This window comes from Odontomachus brunneus, unplaced genomic scaffold, assembly GCF_010583005.1.
Source record: "Odontomachus brunneus isolate Ranch 3 - 2012 unplaced genomic scaffold, Obru_v1 Obru_scaffold_038, whole genome shotgun sequence".
Taxonomy (NCBI): Eukaryota; Metazoa; Arthropoda; class Insecta; order Hymenoptera; family Formicidae; genus Odontomachus; species Odontomachus brunneus.
In genome coordinates this window covers 673486-695159 of record NW_022639488.1, presented here as the reverse complement: position 1 = coordinate 695159, position 21674 = coordinate 673486, and the positions used below count along the sequence as shown (strand labels likewise).

Genomic DNA, 21674 nt, shown 5'->3' with positions numbered 1-21674 from the left:
TGTGTGTGTGTGTGTGTGTGTGTGTGTGTGTGTGTGTGTGTGTGTGTGTGTGTGTGTGTGTGTGTGTGTGTGTGTGACATTACGAGAGGTTATTTTAGACGGGATACAAACTTATCACGTAGAGGAAACCAAGACATATTTTTTAGAACTTCAAAATTATAACTTTCCAGACAACTAATTGTTGCGATTAACAGTACACAAACACAATAGAGATAACCTTCCTCTATGTTTTTATGTCCGCGAGAGAAATGAACTTGTATATATTTTCTCTTGTAATAACTGAAATAAAAATATGCTACAATGTGGCCATCTTGTCTTGATACCGGAAAAAGTTGGCTAGCAACTCAGTATAAAAAGATCACATATAAAATATGTATCTTGATCAGTAGTTCCGTAGTCTCCGTGAGAGATTTTTACAGCTCTGCCGGCACTTAAATAGTAGCCAACTTCACTACGTCCTTCATATATTCAATTTCAATCACTTAATGAATAAATTTGCTTTCTTTAAAAATGTACCAAACACTTGCAGAAAACTTCATTTTAATTAATAACACATCACTTAGTTAATTCACTCACAATAGAAGATTAATTCCAAGTTCCAAGATGCTCCAAAATATATTTGTTTGCTTCTATATTAGATTTTTATTTTTTTTTAATTATAACATTATTTCGATTTTGATGAAAATCTCAGGGAAAAATACTTATGTTCTGAAGGAAATATTTTGCGATTTTGCTTCCACTGTTCTTTTCATAATAAATACATAAGCAAAGCACATGACTGACCTTTTGGGCCAACTAGACCTAATGTGATGTTGTCATGTTTTCACTTACATATTGTTGATTTCACGAATATTATCATCGAAAGATTTAAATTTCATTCCAACCTAAATTTATGTAATACTTCACTAAAATGTTCTGAGACCCGATTCGTTTTGATCCCACTTTCGATATTCCTAATATTCCATTTAACTCTTACTTTGATATTCTGAAACCTATATCAACTTCTTCTGACCCTATTTAATCTATTAACTTTGCAGAGATGTCCTTTTTAGACTTACAAGTGGAAATTTTGTACATTTTCTGCTATTTAGAGACGCTAAGTAGAACTTCGGTTTGCACGTGTATTAAGCATATACTGATCCTTCAGAATGTACAGATATTAGAAAGTTCAGGTCGAAAACAGAGCTAAAATTTCAACTCGGGAATACTCATTTTATCATTACAAAAGTTTCTGAAACTTATGTCTGATACACAAATCTATGTCTGTATACAAATATCTCAAATTAAAAGAAATTTATTGTATTAAAGAGAGTCTATATAATGCTCGCAACATAAATTTACAATTAAATAGTTCGGGAACAATACGATAAAGATTATTGAAATTTCGGTCATGTATTGTCAGTTCGATTTACTTTTGTATCACGTGCATAATTATGAGTTTGTCTTTAATTCGGCCAGAACCTTCTTAAGTCCTGTCATTTCGTTAAAGAATCGCTCCTGATTGCGCCTCGGGCGCATCGTCGGCCGCTGATGGATGCACATAACTGCTAGACGTGTGCTGTTTAGCGGGAGTTTCTGCATCATTTGAACATATTGAGAACATCGTGTAACAAGTATTTTGAAACGACTTGGCGTTGAAAGGATTAAGTTTGTAACCGAGTTTGAGGATTACGAAGTTGTGTCGACGCGGACGGTTCATTCATGCTGCGAGCTTTATCGTCGCTAATTGAGATCTCGATGGACGAGCTCGGGTCGCGAGCTCGTTGGCATTGATAGATGATGGATACTTCACCTATGGATTCATATGTCGAGGTCAACGTACTGATCGCGAGCGCGTTCTGTGGATATCGATTCAGCGTGGGACAGAAAAGAGAGTTAAACGACGGCGCTTAAAACCTTCCCGTTGAACTCCCGCGAGGGAATTAATTGTAAGTTCGTCCGAACATCCGCGGCGGAAAATCAGATCGAGTGGCCTCGAAAACACCGTATAATCGTATAAAACATCGTATAATCGATTGATCTTGGCCCTTTCGGCCCTTCCAGGACTCGAGCGATGAGCTGGGCCGGATGCGTGGAGTGAACGAAGCGCAAAGATTAAATATTTTACCGACTTTTGAACGCACTAACACCACTCTAGCGCGCGTAAAGCACGAGTTTACTCCTACCCTTCGCGCGCGTCTCGGGCGCCATTCGTTCCGCGAACTTTTTCTATTCTTTCCCGGGAGTCGCACGGTAGGAGCTCATCAGCTAATGGAAATGGCGATCGAACGTTGGAAACCATATCGATCAAAATATTCGGCCGTTTGCGAGGAGGCGAGGAGGAGGCCGATCACGGCGACAACGAAAAAAGACGACAGCCCGGCGTCAGCGATAGCGACGGCGACGGCGGCGGCGGCGGCGGCGGCGGCGGCGGCGTACACTGCAGAGAATGCAGGGGCGGGCGGCACGCACCGCCCCTTACACCTGTAAAGACGAAAATAATGTAATTATAATTTACGAGGCGTAAACAGCAAAACAGGCGGACCGAGGCAGGCACGAACGAATAAGGTCGTCGAACGGACAGCGAAAAGAGAATGAAGAGACAGAGAACGAAGGGCGAGACAAGTCGCGCAGAGTCATATCGGGGGAGAGCGAGTTGAGCGACAAAGTGCGACGACGCGGCGCGAAAAGCCGATAAATCAGCCGACCTAGTCGGAATTAGTTACCGTTCCATTTTGTAGCAACGTTAAGTAAGTTGCCTTCCGTTCTCTCCTCGCTTCTTCACCCCGTCGGTCCGTTCTTCCTTCCTTCCGTACCTGCCGCGTCTATCTCTATCTCTCACTCTCTCCTCTCTCTCTCTCTCTCTCTCTCTCTCTCTCTCTCTCTTCTCTCATTTCCTTACTCGTCTCGGCACCCTTATCTTCTCTCCGGCGCGGCGGAGAGCTCGTCCGCCCGCCTCTCTGTCTCGTTTCCTCCTCGTTTCTTCACCGAATCCGGTTCTACGGACTCGTTCAGAGACAAAACCACGGTATATCCGCGTCGCGCCAATCTCACGGAATTCCCCGGGTAAAGGCCGCGCGCGCGCAGTCTGTTTCCGGCATGCGTCATGCCCCGCTTAACCGTTGTGTCTTATCGATGACATTAAATGCCGTCGGAGATCGTTGGGGACCGGCCGGAGCGCCGATTGTGTCTGCGCTGGACATTGTCGATCGTGTTACGGTGAAATTCATTGTGACCTTCGGCGATTCTTATAAATCTCCGTCGTTGACAAAATTTATAATCTTTTGATTATCGTCCTTGGTGGACTTCGGAATGATTTGAGAAAAATGGTAAAAAGTGCAATAATGCTGCCATAGATTTTGAAGAACTCTACGAGATCCATTGAAACATGAATTTCCAGTGTTAAATGGAGCTGTGAATATTTTTTGCGAACAAGGTTTTCATTTGTTCACAATATGTACAGAACATTTTTATCGCTTTATCGTTAAAATAAAAACTGAGTTTTTATATACGCTTTTATAAAAAAACGTACACAAAATTAAACGCAAAAACGATCATAGCAATATTAGATTCGCGCGAAGCTCGCTGACAGTTTATTATGAGAGGTAAAATTAATGGTGAACTATTGACCTTTGCCGAATAATAAAGTATGCTGAACTTGCCCGATCTCAAAGGTCACTTAGTGCGCCTGCAAACGATGAACGAGCAGCTCGCTAGCCAGTAAAGTAGGTGATAACCTTTTTCTAGGCCGCAGGCTACATCTTTTTTATCCTCATCTATTCGTAGCAGCTATTCGAGCCGCTCAAGAAGGACGCAAAGAGGGGAAAAAGTGTGCGTTAAAGAGCACTTAGCGACGCTTATGCAATGAGGCGCTGTTGTCCGGAAAGCTTAGTAATTAATCAATTATTCTACGTATACGCGACATTATATGGTCGAAGGTGAATTTTGAAAGGGTCCTATAGTTGCTTGTTTTACTGGGAAGGGAACAAGAAATTTCATATTATAACAAATAAAGGAACAAGAAATTTCATATTGTAACAAATATTTCACGAGAGATTACCCGGTGATATTTTTTCTCTCGGCTCCGATTCGAGTTTTTATCGCGTTTGCAAATATCGATGTATTTTTCGCGAATGTGTTCGACGTTTATGTTCCGCAAACATGGATTCTGTAATAAGATTTTGTGTTTTTCATGAGTTGTATTACATTTAACTTAATTTTATATTAAAAATCATGATATTTTCTTTCGACAATTTTCTTCCTTCATGATGTTCGCATAATTTCAAAGACGGAAGATTGATACGTGTATATTCGTAATTTAAAGAGGGAGAGGAAGAGAGAGAGAGAGAGAGAGAGAGAGAGAGAGAGAGAGAGAGAGAGAAAGATTTAAACATATGGAGCAAGACTTTAATTATACGAAATATGTTTATAGAATAGAATACATAGTATAGTTTCTAAAGTAAAGGGAAGCAAAAAAAAACATTAGAAATAAATTTCAATAATGTCAAAAAAGAAATAATTACATACGCTTCTATATATGTAAAGCAAAAAGAACGCTATAATTCTCTGACCATATGCACGTAATCCGCTCAGCTGTAATCAAAATTAATAATTACAGAGGAAAACCCTTCTTTTGCTTTTCACAACTCAAAAGCAGCTTATACAGGGTGTGCTATTTTAATAGAAACAACTGTATATCTAAACTTGACGTCGTACCAAAACATGCCTCAGAAGAGAAATAGAAGATCAGTTTAAATTTTTTTAATGAAATCATATGTTTTTTAAATTAATTTCTAAAGTTATTTTGCATATAAAACTACAGAAATGAAATCATTAAAAAGTAAATATTTTTTTGAGATATTTTACATTTTATCCTGATAATTTTCAGTGCACATATGAGATATTTCGTAAAATATTCACTTTTCTACAATGCAGGAATTTTTCTACAACGTAAAATATTTACTTTTTTACAACTTCACCTTAATAGTGAATAGAATCAATTGCTGTAAAAAAAGAAAGAAACGGAAACCTTGAATAAAATTGCACTTTACCGATTCCTTGATGCAACAGTGTGAAACATTAGTATCACCGATTGATTTCTGTCGTTCTACGTATACATTTCTAATATATTAAAGTAAGGTTACGGAAAGTTCTTGTTTTGAGAAGATATATCAGGATAAAATATAAAGTTTCCCGGAAAGTATTCATCTTTCTAATTTACCATTATAGTCTTATGCACAGAATGAGACTCTTCATCATGAATTAATTTGTGTTGATTAAAACCATATGATTCCATTAAAAAAATTCAAATTGACTTTAGAGAGAGAGAGAGAGAGAGAGAGAGAGAGAGAGAGAGAGAGAGATCTTGGCGCGTTCATTACGAGGTCAGACATATACACAAGTCAATAGCATTATTATACACTTTTCTTAAAACCTCATAAATTTCATCCGAAAAATGTTTGCCTGCCGGACTCAGTTTTTGAGGTATTCGTTCGGACTCTTTAAAATAGGACATCCTATATGTGTATATATATATATATATATATATATATATATATATATATATATATATATCGCAATCGTAAAGAGAGAGAAAGGTGAAGGAGAGAGGAAGGAAGGAGGGAAGGGGGAGATATGTGGCTAAGGAAAGTAATTTTTCTTAGGGAAGTCATCGCCTCGGAATGATCGGGACGACTTTTCTGAAAAACCGTAATTTAAAGTCTAAATTAAATTTCATGCCGGAACTCGGCAAACTTTTTGCCACCGGCGCAACTGCCGCCGTGAATGCGCGGCGCGGATGTTCGTATCGAGCGGTTAGCGGTTACGCCAAAACGCGCAAGAAAATATGAACGTTCATCATTCGAGCGGAACCGGAAACCCATGCGGATATATCCTCGCTACGGATTCTGCTGAGTGAGGGGCGGATATAGGGTGGTGCGAGGGCCGAAAGCTGCGGGAGAGCACGCGAGGCTGGGGGGGGGGCGGAGGGGAAGGGATAGAGGGGTTGCTTAAATCTGCGGAGTTAGGACAGGACTTACCGCCAAGACGCGGCTCGCAAATGGCGTTCAAATTAATTTCAACAAAGTTCGTAAATTATTAATACCCGCCGGGCCGGCGGCTGCTGACTCGGTTGTTCGGCTAAATGTGCTGTTTAATTAGGAAATCCGCGATTGTGGTAAGATGGGGATTGTCAACGGTTTTACCGTCGGTGGGTCGACGGCCCACCGTGGAGCCTTTCGCACGCTGACCGCCGGCCAGCCGAGCAGATTGCGGATATATCTCATATCCAGTGAAACGAGCTTAAAACTATTCTGACAACACGCCTCGCGCAACACGGCGTGTTGCGCCCGCACGCAATTACCCAACGTGGCGCGGAAGTTTCAGAAGCAATGCGGTGAAATCGTCACTATAAGGGGGCAAGTGCATTTGAAAGCTCTTTTTTGCCGCGAATAAAACGGCAGAACGAAATTGCGCCGCTCTCGAATTAAACGTGTCAATGTCGAGCCTTTATTGATTATTAGTATGCGGAGAAATTTGAGGCTGTGCACGCGACGCGATTGTTGAAGCCCGCACGCTGTAAAAATTTCCACGGAAATAGGAAACGTGGAGATGCCGTTCTCTCTCTCTCTCTCTCTCTCCCTCTTTCTCTCTTTCTCCTAATATCGTCCTTCTCTCATACATAATATATGATAGTTTACATAATCTACGATCCGCTATTCTTAAAATCGGCACGATTGCCAATCTCACCGGAACAGCCACGTCCGACAGCACAATATCCGCGCGAGTATAGGAATTGATCGCCGTAAGTGAATTCGTTCCCCAAATATAACGGGGAAACGTACTTGGAATACTTGGTGTCTCTAAGAATTTTGTGACGACGGCTCATGAATGCAAATTAAAACGTTCGCCGCTTCTGCCGGCGTGCGTCTCTTTTCTACCAGTTATTTGGCTTCCTTTTATAGACGGTGTTCAAAAGTCGATAACTTTCATAGATTGCCGGTCTACGCTCAAATATGAGAGGACGTACAGTAATGTACAGATTAAAACGGGGAGAGAAGTCCCGTTCAGAGGTTTTCGCGCCAAGTCCTTCGCGCCGATAAATCTGTAAATTAATTAATGGAAAAAAGATTTATAAGTTGCGTGGCGAGACAATGCTGAATTTCACGGAGTTAATGTATTTTTAATCGAATATCGTTAAACGTGGTCAACACACAGCTCCGCCGCGCGAAGCAGCGTTGCATACCATTTTCACGACATTAGATGCCCGCAAAATCGTAATGTCCGCTCCTAGTTCCTTTCTTTTTCTTTCTCTCTCTCTCTCTTTCTCTCTTTTCTCTCGCTCTTTCTCTTTTTCTTTCTCTCTTTCTCTCACGCTCTTATTTTTATGGCGAGCGTATTCCCCTAAGTTTCTCCACAAATATATGGCGCAACGCAATGCTCAACAATAAGAAAGCTTTAGACAGCGGTGGCCATTATGGCGCGGTATAATGCCCATTTCCAGTTCAGCATTTTCAATAATACGCCGGTGGAGAGAGAATTATGCATTGACGGAACGAGCGAGAAACTAGAGGAAATTAATGGAAGACGCAATTCCTCCATTTAAGAATTAATATCTGTCGTCAGAAGATAAACTCGTCGATGTTGACGTTGACGGGTTGCAATACTAAAAGGTTTGCCTTGTTATTGTCAAATATTTTGCCGATATCTCCGTGCCTTTTAACACATGTCGCGAGCACATTACCGTAGGCATAAGTGCCTCGGAGCGGAAATCGAGCTAAAGACGTTAAGGGAAAGAGAACGGATCTAAAGGGAAGTGAGCTCGTGCGCGGCCCGAGAACGATGTTTCCAATATTCTCGCGACGCAAAGTTCGAGATAAGTTCGCTTCTGATACAAACACTCATACAACATTCATGACCGACGACGACGCGACGCATTGATACTCCGCGCCTTTTCAGTTTCAGCGCATCGAATCCTTGTCGTATCGACGCAGCTGCCTTTCCCCCTCGAGTAACCGTTAAAAGCGCCGCGCCGAAACTGATACAAATATCTCGTCTCGTCAGCTCGCGGGGCCAAATAAGAAAGTCTCTTTATATGTGTGTGTGTTTATATATATAGTATATATATATATATATATATATATATATATATATATATATATATATCTAGTTTAAAAAATATATATAATGTACAAGTCCACATTGCAGCGGGGATCGTTAAGGTGTCTGCCTCTAGCTGTTATTGCGTTACTTTTTTCTAAACTCGATAAAAGCCATTGTCGGCTTCACGTCGATAGCTTTAAGTTGTGTTGAGATTGGCGCGGAGCTGACCTTCGCCAAATTACAGTTTTATCGAATTTCTTCGTGTCATAGACACAGCAATATTTCAAGTCCATATATTGTGCAGCCAAACGGTGAATTACTACGAGCTCCGCATTCAACGATGCATTATTAAACACGGCTTTCCGGTGTTTGATTACACGCACTGTGCAGCAACATTAATTACAGCCGGTTAACTTTGAGAACCAAGTCGATGATAAGTTAACACTTCCCGAACACGATCGTCCGCGTGAGCTCGAAAGAGACCCGGGGTTCGCGAAAACAATTGCTCGATAGTAATGCTGGTGCGTCTCGCTTTTATCGCGATTTATCGGGCGTAAACGTAATGTCTATCCTCTCAATTCTTCAAAAATGAACGTTAACTCTGTGCGATAACACATTTATTTTATATCTTGGATATATATAATAAAAGGATCATTTAAAATTTATTAGATCATTTATCGTAAGTTGTAATCATTATTATTATTATTATCATTATCATTATCATTATTATTATTGTTTTGTATTTTTTTTCTTACTCTGATTTTCATATTTTTGAACGAATTGAAAGTAAATTAGAATGAAATTTACGCTAGTATATCTGGAAGATGCTTGTTATTAATGTCAAAGTTAAGTCGGAGTTAAATAGTTGAAAACTTTATTAACAAAATATTAATTGAAGTTTACGTCGTATCGATTGCGCAAAGTCACAAATGCTTTCATATAATGAAAGTATGTAAAATGTAATGCAAAAATGTAATGGAGCTCAATATGCGATAAAACTACAAAAAATTTCAAAATTTATATTTTAATATAAAATTTATATTTTAATATTTTAAGCTGCCAGTGTAAAATTTGTCGGATATAAAAGTTCTGCAGCTTGTATATATTGAACATGCATTTGTTCCGCTCTAGAAAATTAAAAAAAACGTGTTATACTATAACAATTGAATTTGAAAACTTAGAAATATATGAAATGTTTGCAAAAAAAATTTTCTATACATGCGTGGTTGTATTTTCCGTTAATTTTTATATGAGATTTACATGCACAGTGTATTGCATCAACATACAAGTCAGTATAAGGGATAAAACAGTTTGTAATATTTTCTTTATAATTTTCTTAAAATAAGTGTATAACAAAAATGAATGATAATTATTGATAAAAAGGGAGTCAGCTCCAATGATCTTGACCTTGATATATGTTGTAAAGGTCATCGTCTTGAGTAACATGCAAAAGGTTTTAACCGTTGGTCGTTGTTTATTAAAAAGTTATTAACAAAAAGCTTTATGAATGCTGAATGAGTGTAAATCGTTTTGCAAACGAGCATATTGCTAAGTTCGAGTTTAGTTTGTATCCAAATAGGCTCATCTAAGCAAGTAACCCACAATACTGATCAATATATTGATGGAACACTTTGTATAAGAAATAAAAAAAAATAGCATGATTATATCAATGCCCGAACAAAAACGAATGTATATATATATATATATATATATATATATATATATATATATATATACATTTTGTCTCTGTATAGAGAATGAGTCGTCTAACGTTAGATTTTAATATATTTTTGTTGTTTTTTATATTAGAGCAATATTTATAAAAAATTAATTATGTGGTTGGAAAGATTAGTTGCTTATAATAATCATCCTTTCGAACCATATAATTTATTCTTACTCTCTCTCTTTATACATTTTTCTTTAATACAAAAAACAAGAAAGATATTTTTAACCGATTTAAAAAAAAATTCGTAGCTTGTTATGTATGTTTGTTTGTATGTTCCCTCATAACTGGAGAAATATTAGAAATGTTAGAAATATTAAGATAAAACTTTTTGTAGCTTGTTCTGTTATATGTGTTATCTACATAGTTTTTAATTTAGAGGAGGGAGAGATATCATTAATCTGATTTATCCGACAGACCTGAAAATTGGGTAATTCTATTATTTTCTTGAAAATTTGAGAACATATAAAGATACAAGACGAAAATTTTTTTCAATGATTCAAAAAAACTTTTAGTAAATCATTATAAAATACGAAATAAAAAAATATTTTTAATAAAAATAAACCGCTTCAAAAAATCTCAAAAGTCCTAAAAAGTATAAAATAAATTGGATCAATATATTTTACGCATTTACAATATAATATTCTTACGATATCAGAAGTAGAAAAAGATAAATTATTAGATACTTATATAAAATTTCGTAAAATTCCAAATAGATAACTATAGCAGCGACTTAATAATTGTTTTTTTTAAGTTGCTTTTGCATTTTTAAATATTAACCATACTTGATTAAAATTAGAGATTTTATAGGTCATTGAAAATGGCCAAAAATTTCATTTTTTTGCACCTTTAAATTGAAATATCTTAAAAACTTGACGTAATATGATATTTTGGATGTCAGATTCATAATCAGCGCGTCTAAACTTATCAAGGACAACGTTATTTACTTTAAGTCATGTTCTAATCAACTAAACGAGATAAAGAACAATGAATTAGAAACATTGCTCAACGAAAACTCGGCTTAAATATTAAAAATCTTATACAGTAGCTTGAAATTGATGAACCAACAGTATCCCGTTATTTGAAAACAATGGCAAAGATCTAAAAGGAACGAAAATGGCTTCTCCATGAACTTTCTGCAATCTCGATTCCGAACCGGCTTATCATCTGTCTCCCACTGCTTGCTAAAAAAAAGTTTTTTGTGGCGAATAGTTACGAGTGATGAAAAGGATTTATTTTGATAATTCTAAACGTAGAAGCTCATGAATTGATCTCGGTCAACCATGAACATTCGCCACAAAATGCAACATCCAGTCATAAAGTTTTCCTGTGTATCTGATGGGACCGAGAAAGAATAGTTTACTATGAGCTATTAGTATCAGTCAAAGAAAATCACTACAGTCAACAATTATAGCGTTTTAACCAAACCATGAAGAGAAGGCGTATCCTAATCCTAATAGCTGTTAATTAACGCAAAGTCATTTTGCTTCATGACATCGTTAGAACGTATATTGCTGTTGCAACTAAAAGAACGTTGTTCATGTTAGATTAAGAAGTCCTGCCGCGCTCTGTGTATTCTTCAAACATCGCTCCATCCGATTTTCATCTATTCAAATTGATACAGCACGGACTATCTGATACACGATATTGAAATGTTGAAGAAGTGCAAAAATGGGTTGATAAATGAGTTGTGTCAAATGATGAATTATTTCATTAATACGGCAACAAATTATTTAATGATGACAAAAAGTTATTGATAGCAATTACCAATACTATGATTAAAATATTATACGTTATTTCATTGTCTTTAATAAATAAAAATTCATTATCATACAAATTTGTGCAAGCATCTAATAGATAGGTAACTAACTATAACTATAACTATAACTATAACTATAACTAACTATGTATAACTAATAGTTGTAAGGAGATAAATATTAAAAAAAGTATGATTATTAACTCTCAAATAGAAATAAAACAAGGAAGAGCGTTTAAGAGCCTAAGCACAGATTAAATCGTGCAATCTTCTTCTTATTATTATATAATGCATTCTTCTTATTATTATTATTTAACTGTTTTTAGCAAATTTCGTTAGATTTATCTTCGGTTATGGCTTCATCTGTGAGATTAATTTGATCTATTAGTCTGCTCCACATCGTCTGTTTAAACAATGGTGGCACCAATGATGCACTGCGTTTACGTGTTGGAGGGAGGAAAATTTAAATTAAATGTTTGGACCAAGACCTTATCCAATGTTTTCTGCGAGCGATCAACTTATGAGCGTGCGTTTTTTCAAATCTAATGACTCTCGACTATTATTGTTTTTTGACTCGCAAGTTTTTTGATTTTTTATATTAGTTTACTAAAGAGAACCAAAAAAGGATCGAAACGTTTAAATATATTTGTGTCAATGTAATCTTTTGATTGCACTATTTAATCTGTGCCTAGGCTCTTAAACGCCCTTCCTTGTTTTATTTCTATTTAATTATTAAATCTTAGAGCTATTTTAATTCTTTTGTTCTTTAAGATTATTAACTCGATCAGTCAGATTTTTGTGCCGACTTCTTATATTTGTTACAATGTTAGAATAGGATTGTAGATATATGGGAATATTGAGTCAAAATTACACTATTCAAAAGAAGTATGGTATAAAATAATTGTAGGCAAAAATAGGTGAAACTTTAATGATTTATTACTTCGCAAAAAATGACCGTGCAAACAGTATTTTTTTTCTTTAGTTTTAAGTGTCTACTGTGAGAAATTATTGTTAAATTTTTATTTTACAACGTACTTACCCCGGCATCTCTCTGAACATGAGAACGTGATTTTTACGATAAAAATTGCATATTTCTGTGAAATTCATAGAACTGGTACAATTTTTTCGTGAATTCAATTTGCGTGATCATAAAATTTCATTTTTCTCCTTTAATTAAGAAAAAAAGAAAAATTACACGTACGATTTTTTTAGAGATATACCACACTTCAAAGTTATTCGTGCGTTTTTGTCATCTATCGTCGGCATTAGCATTATGAAATTCAAGAAAAATTTTTGCTAGTTCTATGGAACCGAAATATGCAATTTTTACTATAAAAATCATGTGTATACTTTCGAGAGAATAATGAAACGAAGATGTTATAAAACAATAATTCCACAATAACTTCTTAGTAGGCATTTTATCTTTAAAATAATACAAAAAATGTTCGTATACGGTAATTTTTCATGGATTTTTAATGCTCATTCACATTGTACCTATTTTTGTCTATAATTTTTTATGGTATTTTTAGCGGTTTCATTCATTTTAGGGCTTTTGAAACTTTTGAAGACGGTTTTTAGAATTTAACATCAGGTGACTTTTCTTAAGTAATCATATAGAATCATATATGTCCACATGGAAAAACTGCTGTTAAATGAAAAGATAAAATTGTTTCGTGCAGTTCAATATTGACATCACAGATTGCAAATATAAGCAGTTACTTTAACTGTAAAATCATTGACAACACCTTAAAAACAAAAAAAAGACGTAATAAAAAAAGATTAATAGAATATTTTTCTTAGTATAAAAATAATATTTTTTGTATTATATTTAACACTATAAATATATCAATTTTGCATAAAATTTGCTTGAAAATAGTCTCGGTATTAATACTTTTATATTAATTTCTAGCATATTTTTGTTATTTTTTAATATTTATTTTGTTAATTATATTAACATAAAAAGGACTCGGCACAAAATATGGGAAAAAGTGTCAGTCTAATTGTCTAAGAATTATATATTGTAGTTTTTTACCTTCTGTCCACAAATTCTATAGGTAAAAACAACAGTATTTCATTCCTTGAAGACATATATAATTAAGTGTGATTATATATGATCATATAGAGATGAAATTCATATATAATTGTGTGTAATCCTTTTCTCTCGGACATGCTTTTATTTAGTCACTCTTGAAGTATCTGACGTGGCGTTTCGACGATTACGATTACATTATCGACATTTTTAGAGCTCGTCATCTACTTTGACATATCCTTAATCCCGAATTTTGCGACTGCATTATGTAACTAACGGCTTACACGCGAGTAGACACTGCACTGTTTATCTAACGTGAGCGAAAATTCGCGTAGTGAGAGTCACGGAAAATGTATTCACGAGGAAATATACAAGTACACGCGCTCACCTTCGTATCGCCGAGGGTTGCCTAATGACGGCATTTCTTCGGGAGATTCATCTTGCGAGCGTACCTCAGCGATTCTGGCGTTAAATTACGGAAAGATTAATAACTGTCGGGAAGATTAAAGCGTAGAGACTCGAAACGAATATGCGCTACAATCGCGGTGCCGTTATACGCGGCAACGCGCGCGGGTTAAGATATTTATCACATTAAATAATTTCGTGCCTTGCTCCTCGTGAGATTCGCTCAATCTTAATGCCGTGTGAATGATACAGATTTATGCAGACGCGCGAAGACGGGGAATTGCAAAAATAAATGCGAGGTCGAACGTATATATAAAGTCTGTTTAACTTACGAAATTTCTTCGCTGACGGATGACTCGGCCGAAATTTAATCGGTGCCGTTAGCGGGCGCATGACTTCCTCGCGTATATTTGCCAGCGTGTCCTCCCAAGAGTGAAATTGTGAAAAATTTTCGTCGTATATCCTAATTAGTGGAGCATCGGTAATTTTCTCACTAATGCAACTAATAAGTATGTATGATAATTATTATTACGCTTTTGTGTAGTCTTTGCGCGATTTTCGCACATGACATCCTCGCATGCTCGCAGCTCAGCGGCGACGCTCGTTTGCATATTGTGGCGGACCGTCGATGCGCGGCCACTTGTAATTAAAACACGAAATATTCATAATTTAACTGCGACAATGTATCTTTCGACGTGAAAAATAAACGCAGCAGCAAAGGAGGCAGCCACGTAATTTAATTGGCCCCCCCTCTCTCTCTCACTCTCGCTCTCTTTGGCCGCGCATCAATTAATTGCTTTCGTTACGTTCGTTTTTAGTCGCCGACTGTTGCCGCTCGTTAAGTCTCCTCGTGTGCCTCTTTTGTTACAGCGTCATTCTGCGACGTGGTTTACAGCAGCGATTCCACGAAAACTGGCGTAGTCACATCGCCAGCGTATCCGAATCCATATCCATCCAGGACACACTGTACTTACGATTTCCGAGGAAGAGGAAAGGAACGGGTGCAGGTGGTATTCCAGGACCTGAATCTGTATCATACGTCGAGCGACACGAACGAGTACGTTTCACTTGTATTTCTCCCATTGTATCTCTTAAAACATGTTTATGCTTCGCATTGATTTCCGTTGATTGCATGAAAATTTAACCGATGATTGATTTGCTAAAGGTAAATAAATAGGTAAATAGAGATGCGGTAAATAAATGTAATTCAAGATGTATATATATCACGGAGAGAATTTTATAATTGATATTATTATAGAGTTTTGTAACAGAGAGAAACATATCTCGATATATTTTGAGTTAATATATTCTTCATAATTTCCTGTTCTTCCGCATATTATAAGTAATATTATAAATAATATTTATTTTTTAGAAACTGAAGTGCACTATATACTCTTTAACTTATTATTATTAAGAAAATTACTATGTTTCTCAACAAGATAAAAATTCTACACAATAAAAAAATTTGTGTTAAATTTAACACATTTTACATATTCCAAACAATCCACTCAAAAGACCCCGCACAAACATACAGAAAAAGTGGTTTCAATCAAATTGTCTAAAAATTGGATATATTGGTTTAGTTTTAACCTCCTGATCACAAATTCCATGGGTAAAATTGTCAAACATGGACAGATTTTTTTGCTACAGGTGTTTGAAAGCGGCAATATTAGATTCACGTACGCTGAAGATCCATTGATTAGTTCGATATTGTATGTGGAAATATGTGTGTATATTGGTATGTGTGTATGCGTATGTGTTCATGTTTGAAAAAATCTATATTTGAAATTTTTACCTATAGAATTTGTGGACAGAAGGTAAAAAACTACAATATATAATTCTTAGACAATTAGACTGACACTTTTCCCCATATTTTGTGCCGAGTCCTTTTTGTGTTAATATAATTAACAAAATAAATATTAAAAAATAACAAAAATATTATGCTAGAAATTAATATAAAAGTATTAATACCGAGACTATTTTCAAGCAAATTTTATGCAAACTTGATATATTTATAGTGTTAAATATAATACAAAAAATATTATTTTTATACTAAGAAAAATATTCTATTAATCTCTTTTTATTACGTCCTTTTTTTTATTTTTAAGGTGTTGTCAATGATTTTACTTGAAATCTTCTTAATTTAATCGATTCAATTGATATCACATTTGGAAAATTTGCTTGTCATAGATAGAACTCGGGAACTTCGGGTCTTAAGTCGCCTACTTTACCTATTTTCATAGATATACTTCGTATTATACATTCGTGGACCGAAAGATTGTTCATAATTTTTCGGGTGAGTTTGTGAATTCGCAACTGAGTTTGTGAACTCTTTCTAATGGGAAAATTTTCCTATTGGACAAGACGAATGAATTCACAAACTCACTAAAGAAATTACCTTTCTGAACCTTTCTGAAGAACAACCTTTCTGTCCACGAGTTTCTGTCTATATTGTAAGATAGCGAAAATATAATTTGTCAACAACAATTAAAATCTGATATAATAATTAATTTGCATTGAAATATAAAATATGTAATTTCAATATGTTGAATATCAGTTTAGAATATTTGGATAACACAAACATACTATGTTAAATTAACACTTGGATATATTAAACATTTAACCCACAAGATTCAATTAAAAGAAATACAATATGTTTTTTATTATGTATTGTCAGTTTCTATTAATAGTTTTGTTTTTATAGACTATCAATATTACCATTAAAGACAATTCATCATTGTCAGAAAATATGAAAAATATGGAAAAAACGAAATGCATGAAAATTTGAGAAAGAAGTATTTGAAAAAAAAACTATAATATTCTAAAAAAATATAGTATCATTTGCATTGTTTTATTGATTGTTTATTAGTTAACAAAATATTTATTTTGTTAATTATATTAACACAAAAAGGACTCGGCAAAATATGGGAAAAAGTGTCAGTCTAATTGTCTAAGAATTATATATTGTAGTTGTTTACCTTCTGATCACAAATTCTATGGATAAAAATTACTATACAGTCGACTTTTAAAACATAATCAATTTCGTACTTCACCCGTAACGTAACGTGATGCGATAATATTGTAATGCTGATTACTGGTGACTCGTCACGACATTTAAAGGTCTGTCTATATCTATCCTAACGTTAGTTGTAGAGACACGAAAGAGACATCGCAAAAATCATTTGTCTATAAATTGCAACTAATATAATTGCAATTAATTGTTCAAACATTGTTAAAAACATCTAATCGATTGTTGCAAAACATGCAATTATTGTAAAGTCAATTTTTATGGTCAGTTTGCGACAGCGCTCGAGAATAGTTCCGACTGGTAATATAATCACTTAAAATCAATATTATGATTGATGTAGACAAACTTTAACGAGTTAACTGCTACTCTCTGATTTCCATTGATTTCAATGCTCAACTAAAATTTTAATCATCAAGCATACAGTAAATAAATGCAATTCACGATACATATACTTGTTAACATGTTTCATTGGCTTTCCATGGAGAAAATTTTATAGTAAAAATTACTACAGCATTTTCTAACTAAGAAATATATTAACATTCTGCTTTTGCAACATGGATCGCTCAGTTTTTCATTATTTTAACGAATTTCTTGATGTTAAGTAACGGTTTTATTGTTTTTGTAGTGTCTCTAATACATGAATAAGTAAAAAGTAAGCAACCATAAATTTTTATTTATATAATTATTATAAATAAAGAAATAGTCTCAAAATGTATGCTTTTTATGAAGAAAAATTCATTTTATATTAAACTATTTTCAATATTAGAATGACAATTTAGGTACTTATTTAGGACGCCCTATTTTTTAAAATTTTGTCAACTTTTTCGCTACGTTGTTTTTTTATCATAAATAAATTTTGAAAAATATGGAAAAATCATTATTTTTTACTGTAGATCCAAATAAATTTTAATATCTATTATAATAGTACTCTAGTGGTTTTTTGGATACACCGAATCTGAGGTTAGAATTTTCAAATTTTTTAAAATTTAAAATAAAATAAAATTAAATTAAATTAAAATAAAATTAAATTTAATAGCTAAACTAGTAGGAATCAATATGAACCAGTATAAGTTTTAAAATTTTGTGTTCTGATTTGTAATCAGCGATCTGAAAAATTCCCAAAAAATATAAAGTTAAAAAAAATTGGTTTAATACAAAAATTCGTAACACAAAGAGTTAATTCATTATATCTTTCCGTTCATATATTCATATATATTCAATTAGTATTACTTATATAATTTCTGTTATAGAAACTGCTATTTAAAAGTTAATTAAACTGTTTATTATTTAAAAGTTGATTAAGGTTTTTTAGTAAGATAAATTCTACTGACAATCTATTCCTGCATTACTAGAAAATATAACAAAATTCAAAAGAATTTATATGAAAAACGAAATATTATATAATATTCTTTTCATGTGACTGTATATTTAATTTGTATGTAAATAATTGTATTTACGTTGACAAATATTAAAAAGATTTTTTACAAATATAAAGCCGACGCAGTCGGCTCTAATTGGCTAGATACTTACGTATTCTATGGTAAACAAATGAACAATAAGAACTAGATTACCGATGTAATGAGTATATATTTATATTATGAAATGATAAGACCTTTAAGAGTCAAAGCATGATTATCTTAATATTATAAATTAAATAATTAAATTCAGTTTCTCTTTCCTTCTCTTTGTCTTGCAATCTACACAAACACTTCAATTGCCCAGACGTTTCGATCTTATATCGGATTCATTTCAATGCAAGTAAATACAAATAGAATCTACATAATAAAGCAAGTCAAATGTGTAAGAATGTTAAACCAAATTAAATCAAAGTCAAGCGAGAAAGTGGTTCAATCAATTCCGCGTTCAAACAACCGCAAACACAGCACTGACAAATAGAAATAAACAAATGATGCTATCAAACTAAAGAGAATATCTACGTTGTGAGACAGAGAAACTAAACTTGATTATTTAATTTATAGTATTAAAAGATATTATCTCTTAGCTGAATGATTATCAGATTCTGATTTATGCTTCCATATTTATAATATGAGTGTACACAAATTACAAATCGGAACATTTCAACCATTATTATGGATATCTTCAACGAGATATACAAAAGAATGAATTATAAATTATAAGGAATGTCAGTCATTAAATCAGCTATATTGGCTTTTATTGTCTATTTTTTATATTTTTTATTTTAGTCAAAGAGCCTTATAATTATTTATTGAGATTATATTTAGTCGCTGATGATTTTCACGTCAATACGTTAACAATGTGTTAAATAACTAATGCAGATAGACTAAGTCCGTACGAATCGTAGTTCCGTAGTTTGGTTGTACACTAGCGACCAGATAGGTTGTCTATTATTTATTGTACGAGTTCTGGAACGCATCTCTCTTGTCCAGTGGGAGAATACTCCCATTGGACAAGATGATGCGTTTCAACCACAAATTTACGAGACGGCTAATAGCATGATTGGCAAGGACAGAGATATACTAAGTTAAATACTTTGTCACACAATACTCTAGGAGAGAGCAGTGTAGGAGAAATAAGAGAGAGAGAGAGAGATAGAGAGAGAGAGAGAGAGAGAGAGAGAAGAAAGAGAAAACTCATTAATCATATAATTCGAGACGATTCTTTCTCCTCCTTCGTTCTCTCCATCAACTAGATAATTAGACAAGAAAAACATCTTATTCTCTATTGTCTTGTCTTATTAATGTTGACTTTATCCCTCTCGCGGCAATGTACAGTATATCCTATGTATCTTACTACATCCCGACTATATTCCGAGCAAAAATGTATCTAGTAGAGCAAATTTCAAGACTAGTAGCTAGATAGTAATGACTAGATAAGTTTTTTAGCCAGTCACTAACTCGTGACTGGCTAAATATTTGTACTTAGTTTTTGTCAGGAATGTCAAGAATATCTAGTAACTATACCAATTACATAGATAGTCGCTAGATAAAAAAGATTACACAATAACGAGATAGAAAATTATCGGTAAATCCTGAATAGAAATTGGATATCAGAACTATCTAGTAACTGTACCAATTATAGTTACAAGTTATTTTTTTGAATCCAGCTATTAGATAATTTTTTTAGTACAGCCACTAGGAGAAGTGAGCGTTACATTCCTAGCTAGTAGAGATGTAAGACCCAACTTTTCTATGTCATTACTAGACAATCACTAGATTCAATTTTTGCTCGGATAGATTTATAGAATAGACTGCGCACTCTTACAGGACGATTGATGATAAGATTAAAGGACAGAAATAAATTAAGTCAAATGTTCCTCACACAATACTTTAGAAAATAGCGATGTAGAAGAAAAGAGAAAGAGAGAAAGAAAGAGAGGACACATTGATCATGTGATCCCTTCTCTTCCTTCATTTTCCTCACCAACGAGACAATTAGACAAGAAAAAATCTTACTTTCTATTGCCTTGTTTTACTAATGTTGACTTCATCCCTCCTACAACAATACTATTTAGTCTATTCAGTATATCTGTGGTTCTAAGAAAGAATACAACCTATTTGGCCGCGAGTGTGCCGCAAACACGCGAGACGTGCTACCTGTTTCCGTCGAAAGAAACATGGGGACACGCAGCTGCGCGATCGATTTTCGACGTGGTGCATGTGCCGGATTCATAATGTGGCGCGCATTCGTAGAATGCGCGCGACATCATTGTGTTAGCAGAGCGCCGTACTCTTACGATACATATCATCGTGTCTAGTATCCCTAGTCCATTCTTACAGCACAAAAGCCCCATGCTGCTACGAAAAGTACATAATGTATCAGCACGCGTAACAGACATCGCGCACTCCGCCTCAGACTGCCGCGCGTTAGAGTTACGACAAGTACAATCTCAAAATTTCACGAGACGTTCCGCCATAAGAGGCTTACAGTCGTTTTATCTTATAACATATTACTCGGCGCTTTCCGCTTCTAAAAATGCTGTGCAATGCGGAAAGCGCCGTTGAAATTGTACTTCCAATTTAGCAAATGTACGAGAAAATTGTCGCTCCAAAGATTTTCGAATTTTTGTGATCAACGTGCATCGATGTTGATCTCTTTCTTTCTTTCTTTCCCTCCTTCTTTCTCTCTCTCTCTATCTCTCTCTATCTCTATCCCTCTCTTCCTTCTAGGTCAGTAGCCATTCACCTAAATTCACCCGTTCGTACACATACATACACATACATACATGTCTAGGTACAATATATTGCCGCGCTATCACTATCGGCAACCGCGATTTTATTTAAATCCGACAGAAGAGTCTCGTCTCTATTCCCGAAATCTGGACCGATCTTTCGAGGACTCCTCGAAATTCCGCAGCGGAGATCGACCGAGGGCGTTTCCCCCGACGTGGAGATTGAAGGGAGGACCTATCGTCATGGCCGAAGAAACAGGTCGGCATCGGAAATCCCGGGGAAACTATCTGCGATACAATGCTCGGCCGACAAATGCTGTGCCCGCGATCGCTTATCGTCCTGCTCATTTTCCACGTGCCTGCTCTTAAACACCATCTAATTAGCGTTCGCGCGTACCATTGAACTGACGTTTAAGTGGCACTTTCCCCGCTCTATAATTGTCCGTCCGTCGTGCATTCGGGAGAGAATCAAGAGCTCCTCCTCCTCCTCCTCCTCCTCCTCCT

General features: G+C 35.0%; 1 protein-coding gene across 1 annotated transcript in view; it reads left to right on the top strand.

Moving 5' to 3' along the window:
* Positions 1–21674, top strand: part of LOC116844032 (suppressor of lurcher protein 1) — a 451902-nt gene that overhangs the window by 350041 nt on the left and 80187 nt on the right. Inside the window, exon 6 of the mRNA XM_032815096.1 lies at positions 14863–15049. Within this exon, the coding sequence (XP_032670987.1) occupies positions 14863–15049 (187 nt within the window). The remainder of the gene's footprint in view (positions 1–14862; positions 15050–21674) is intronic.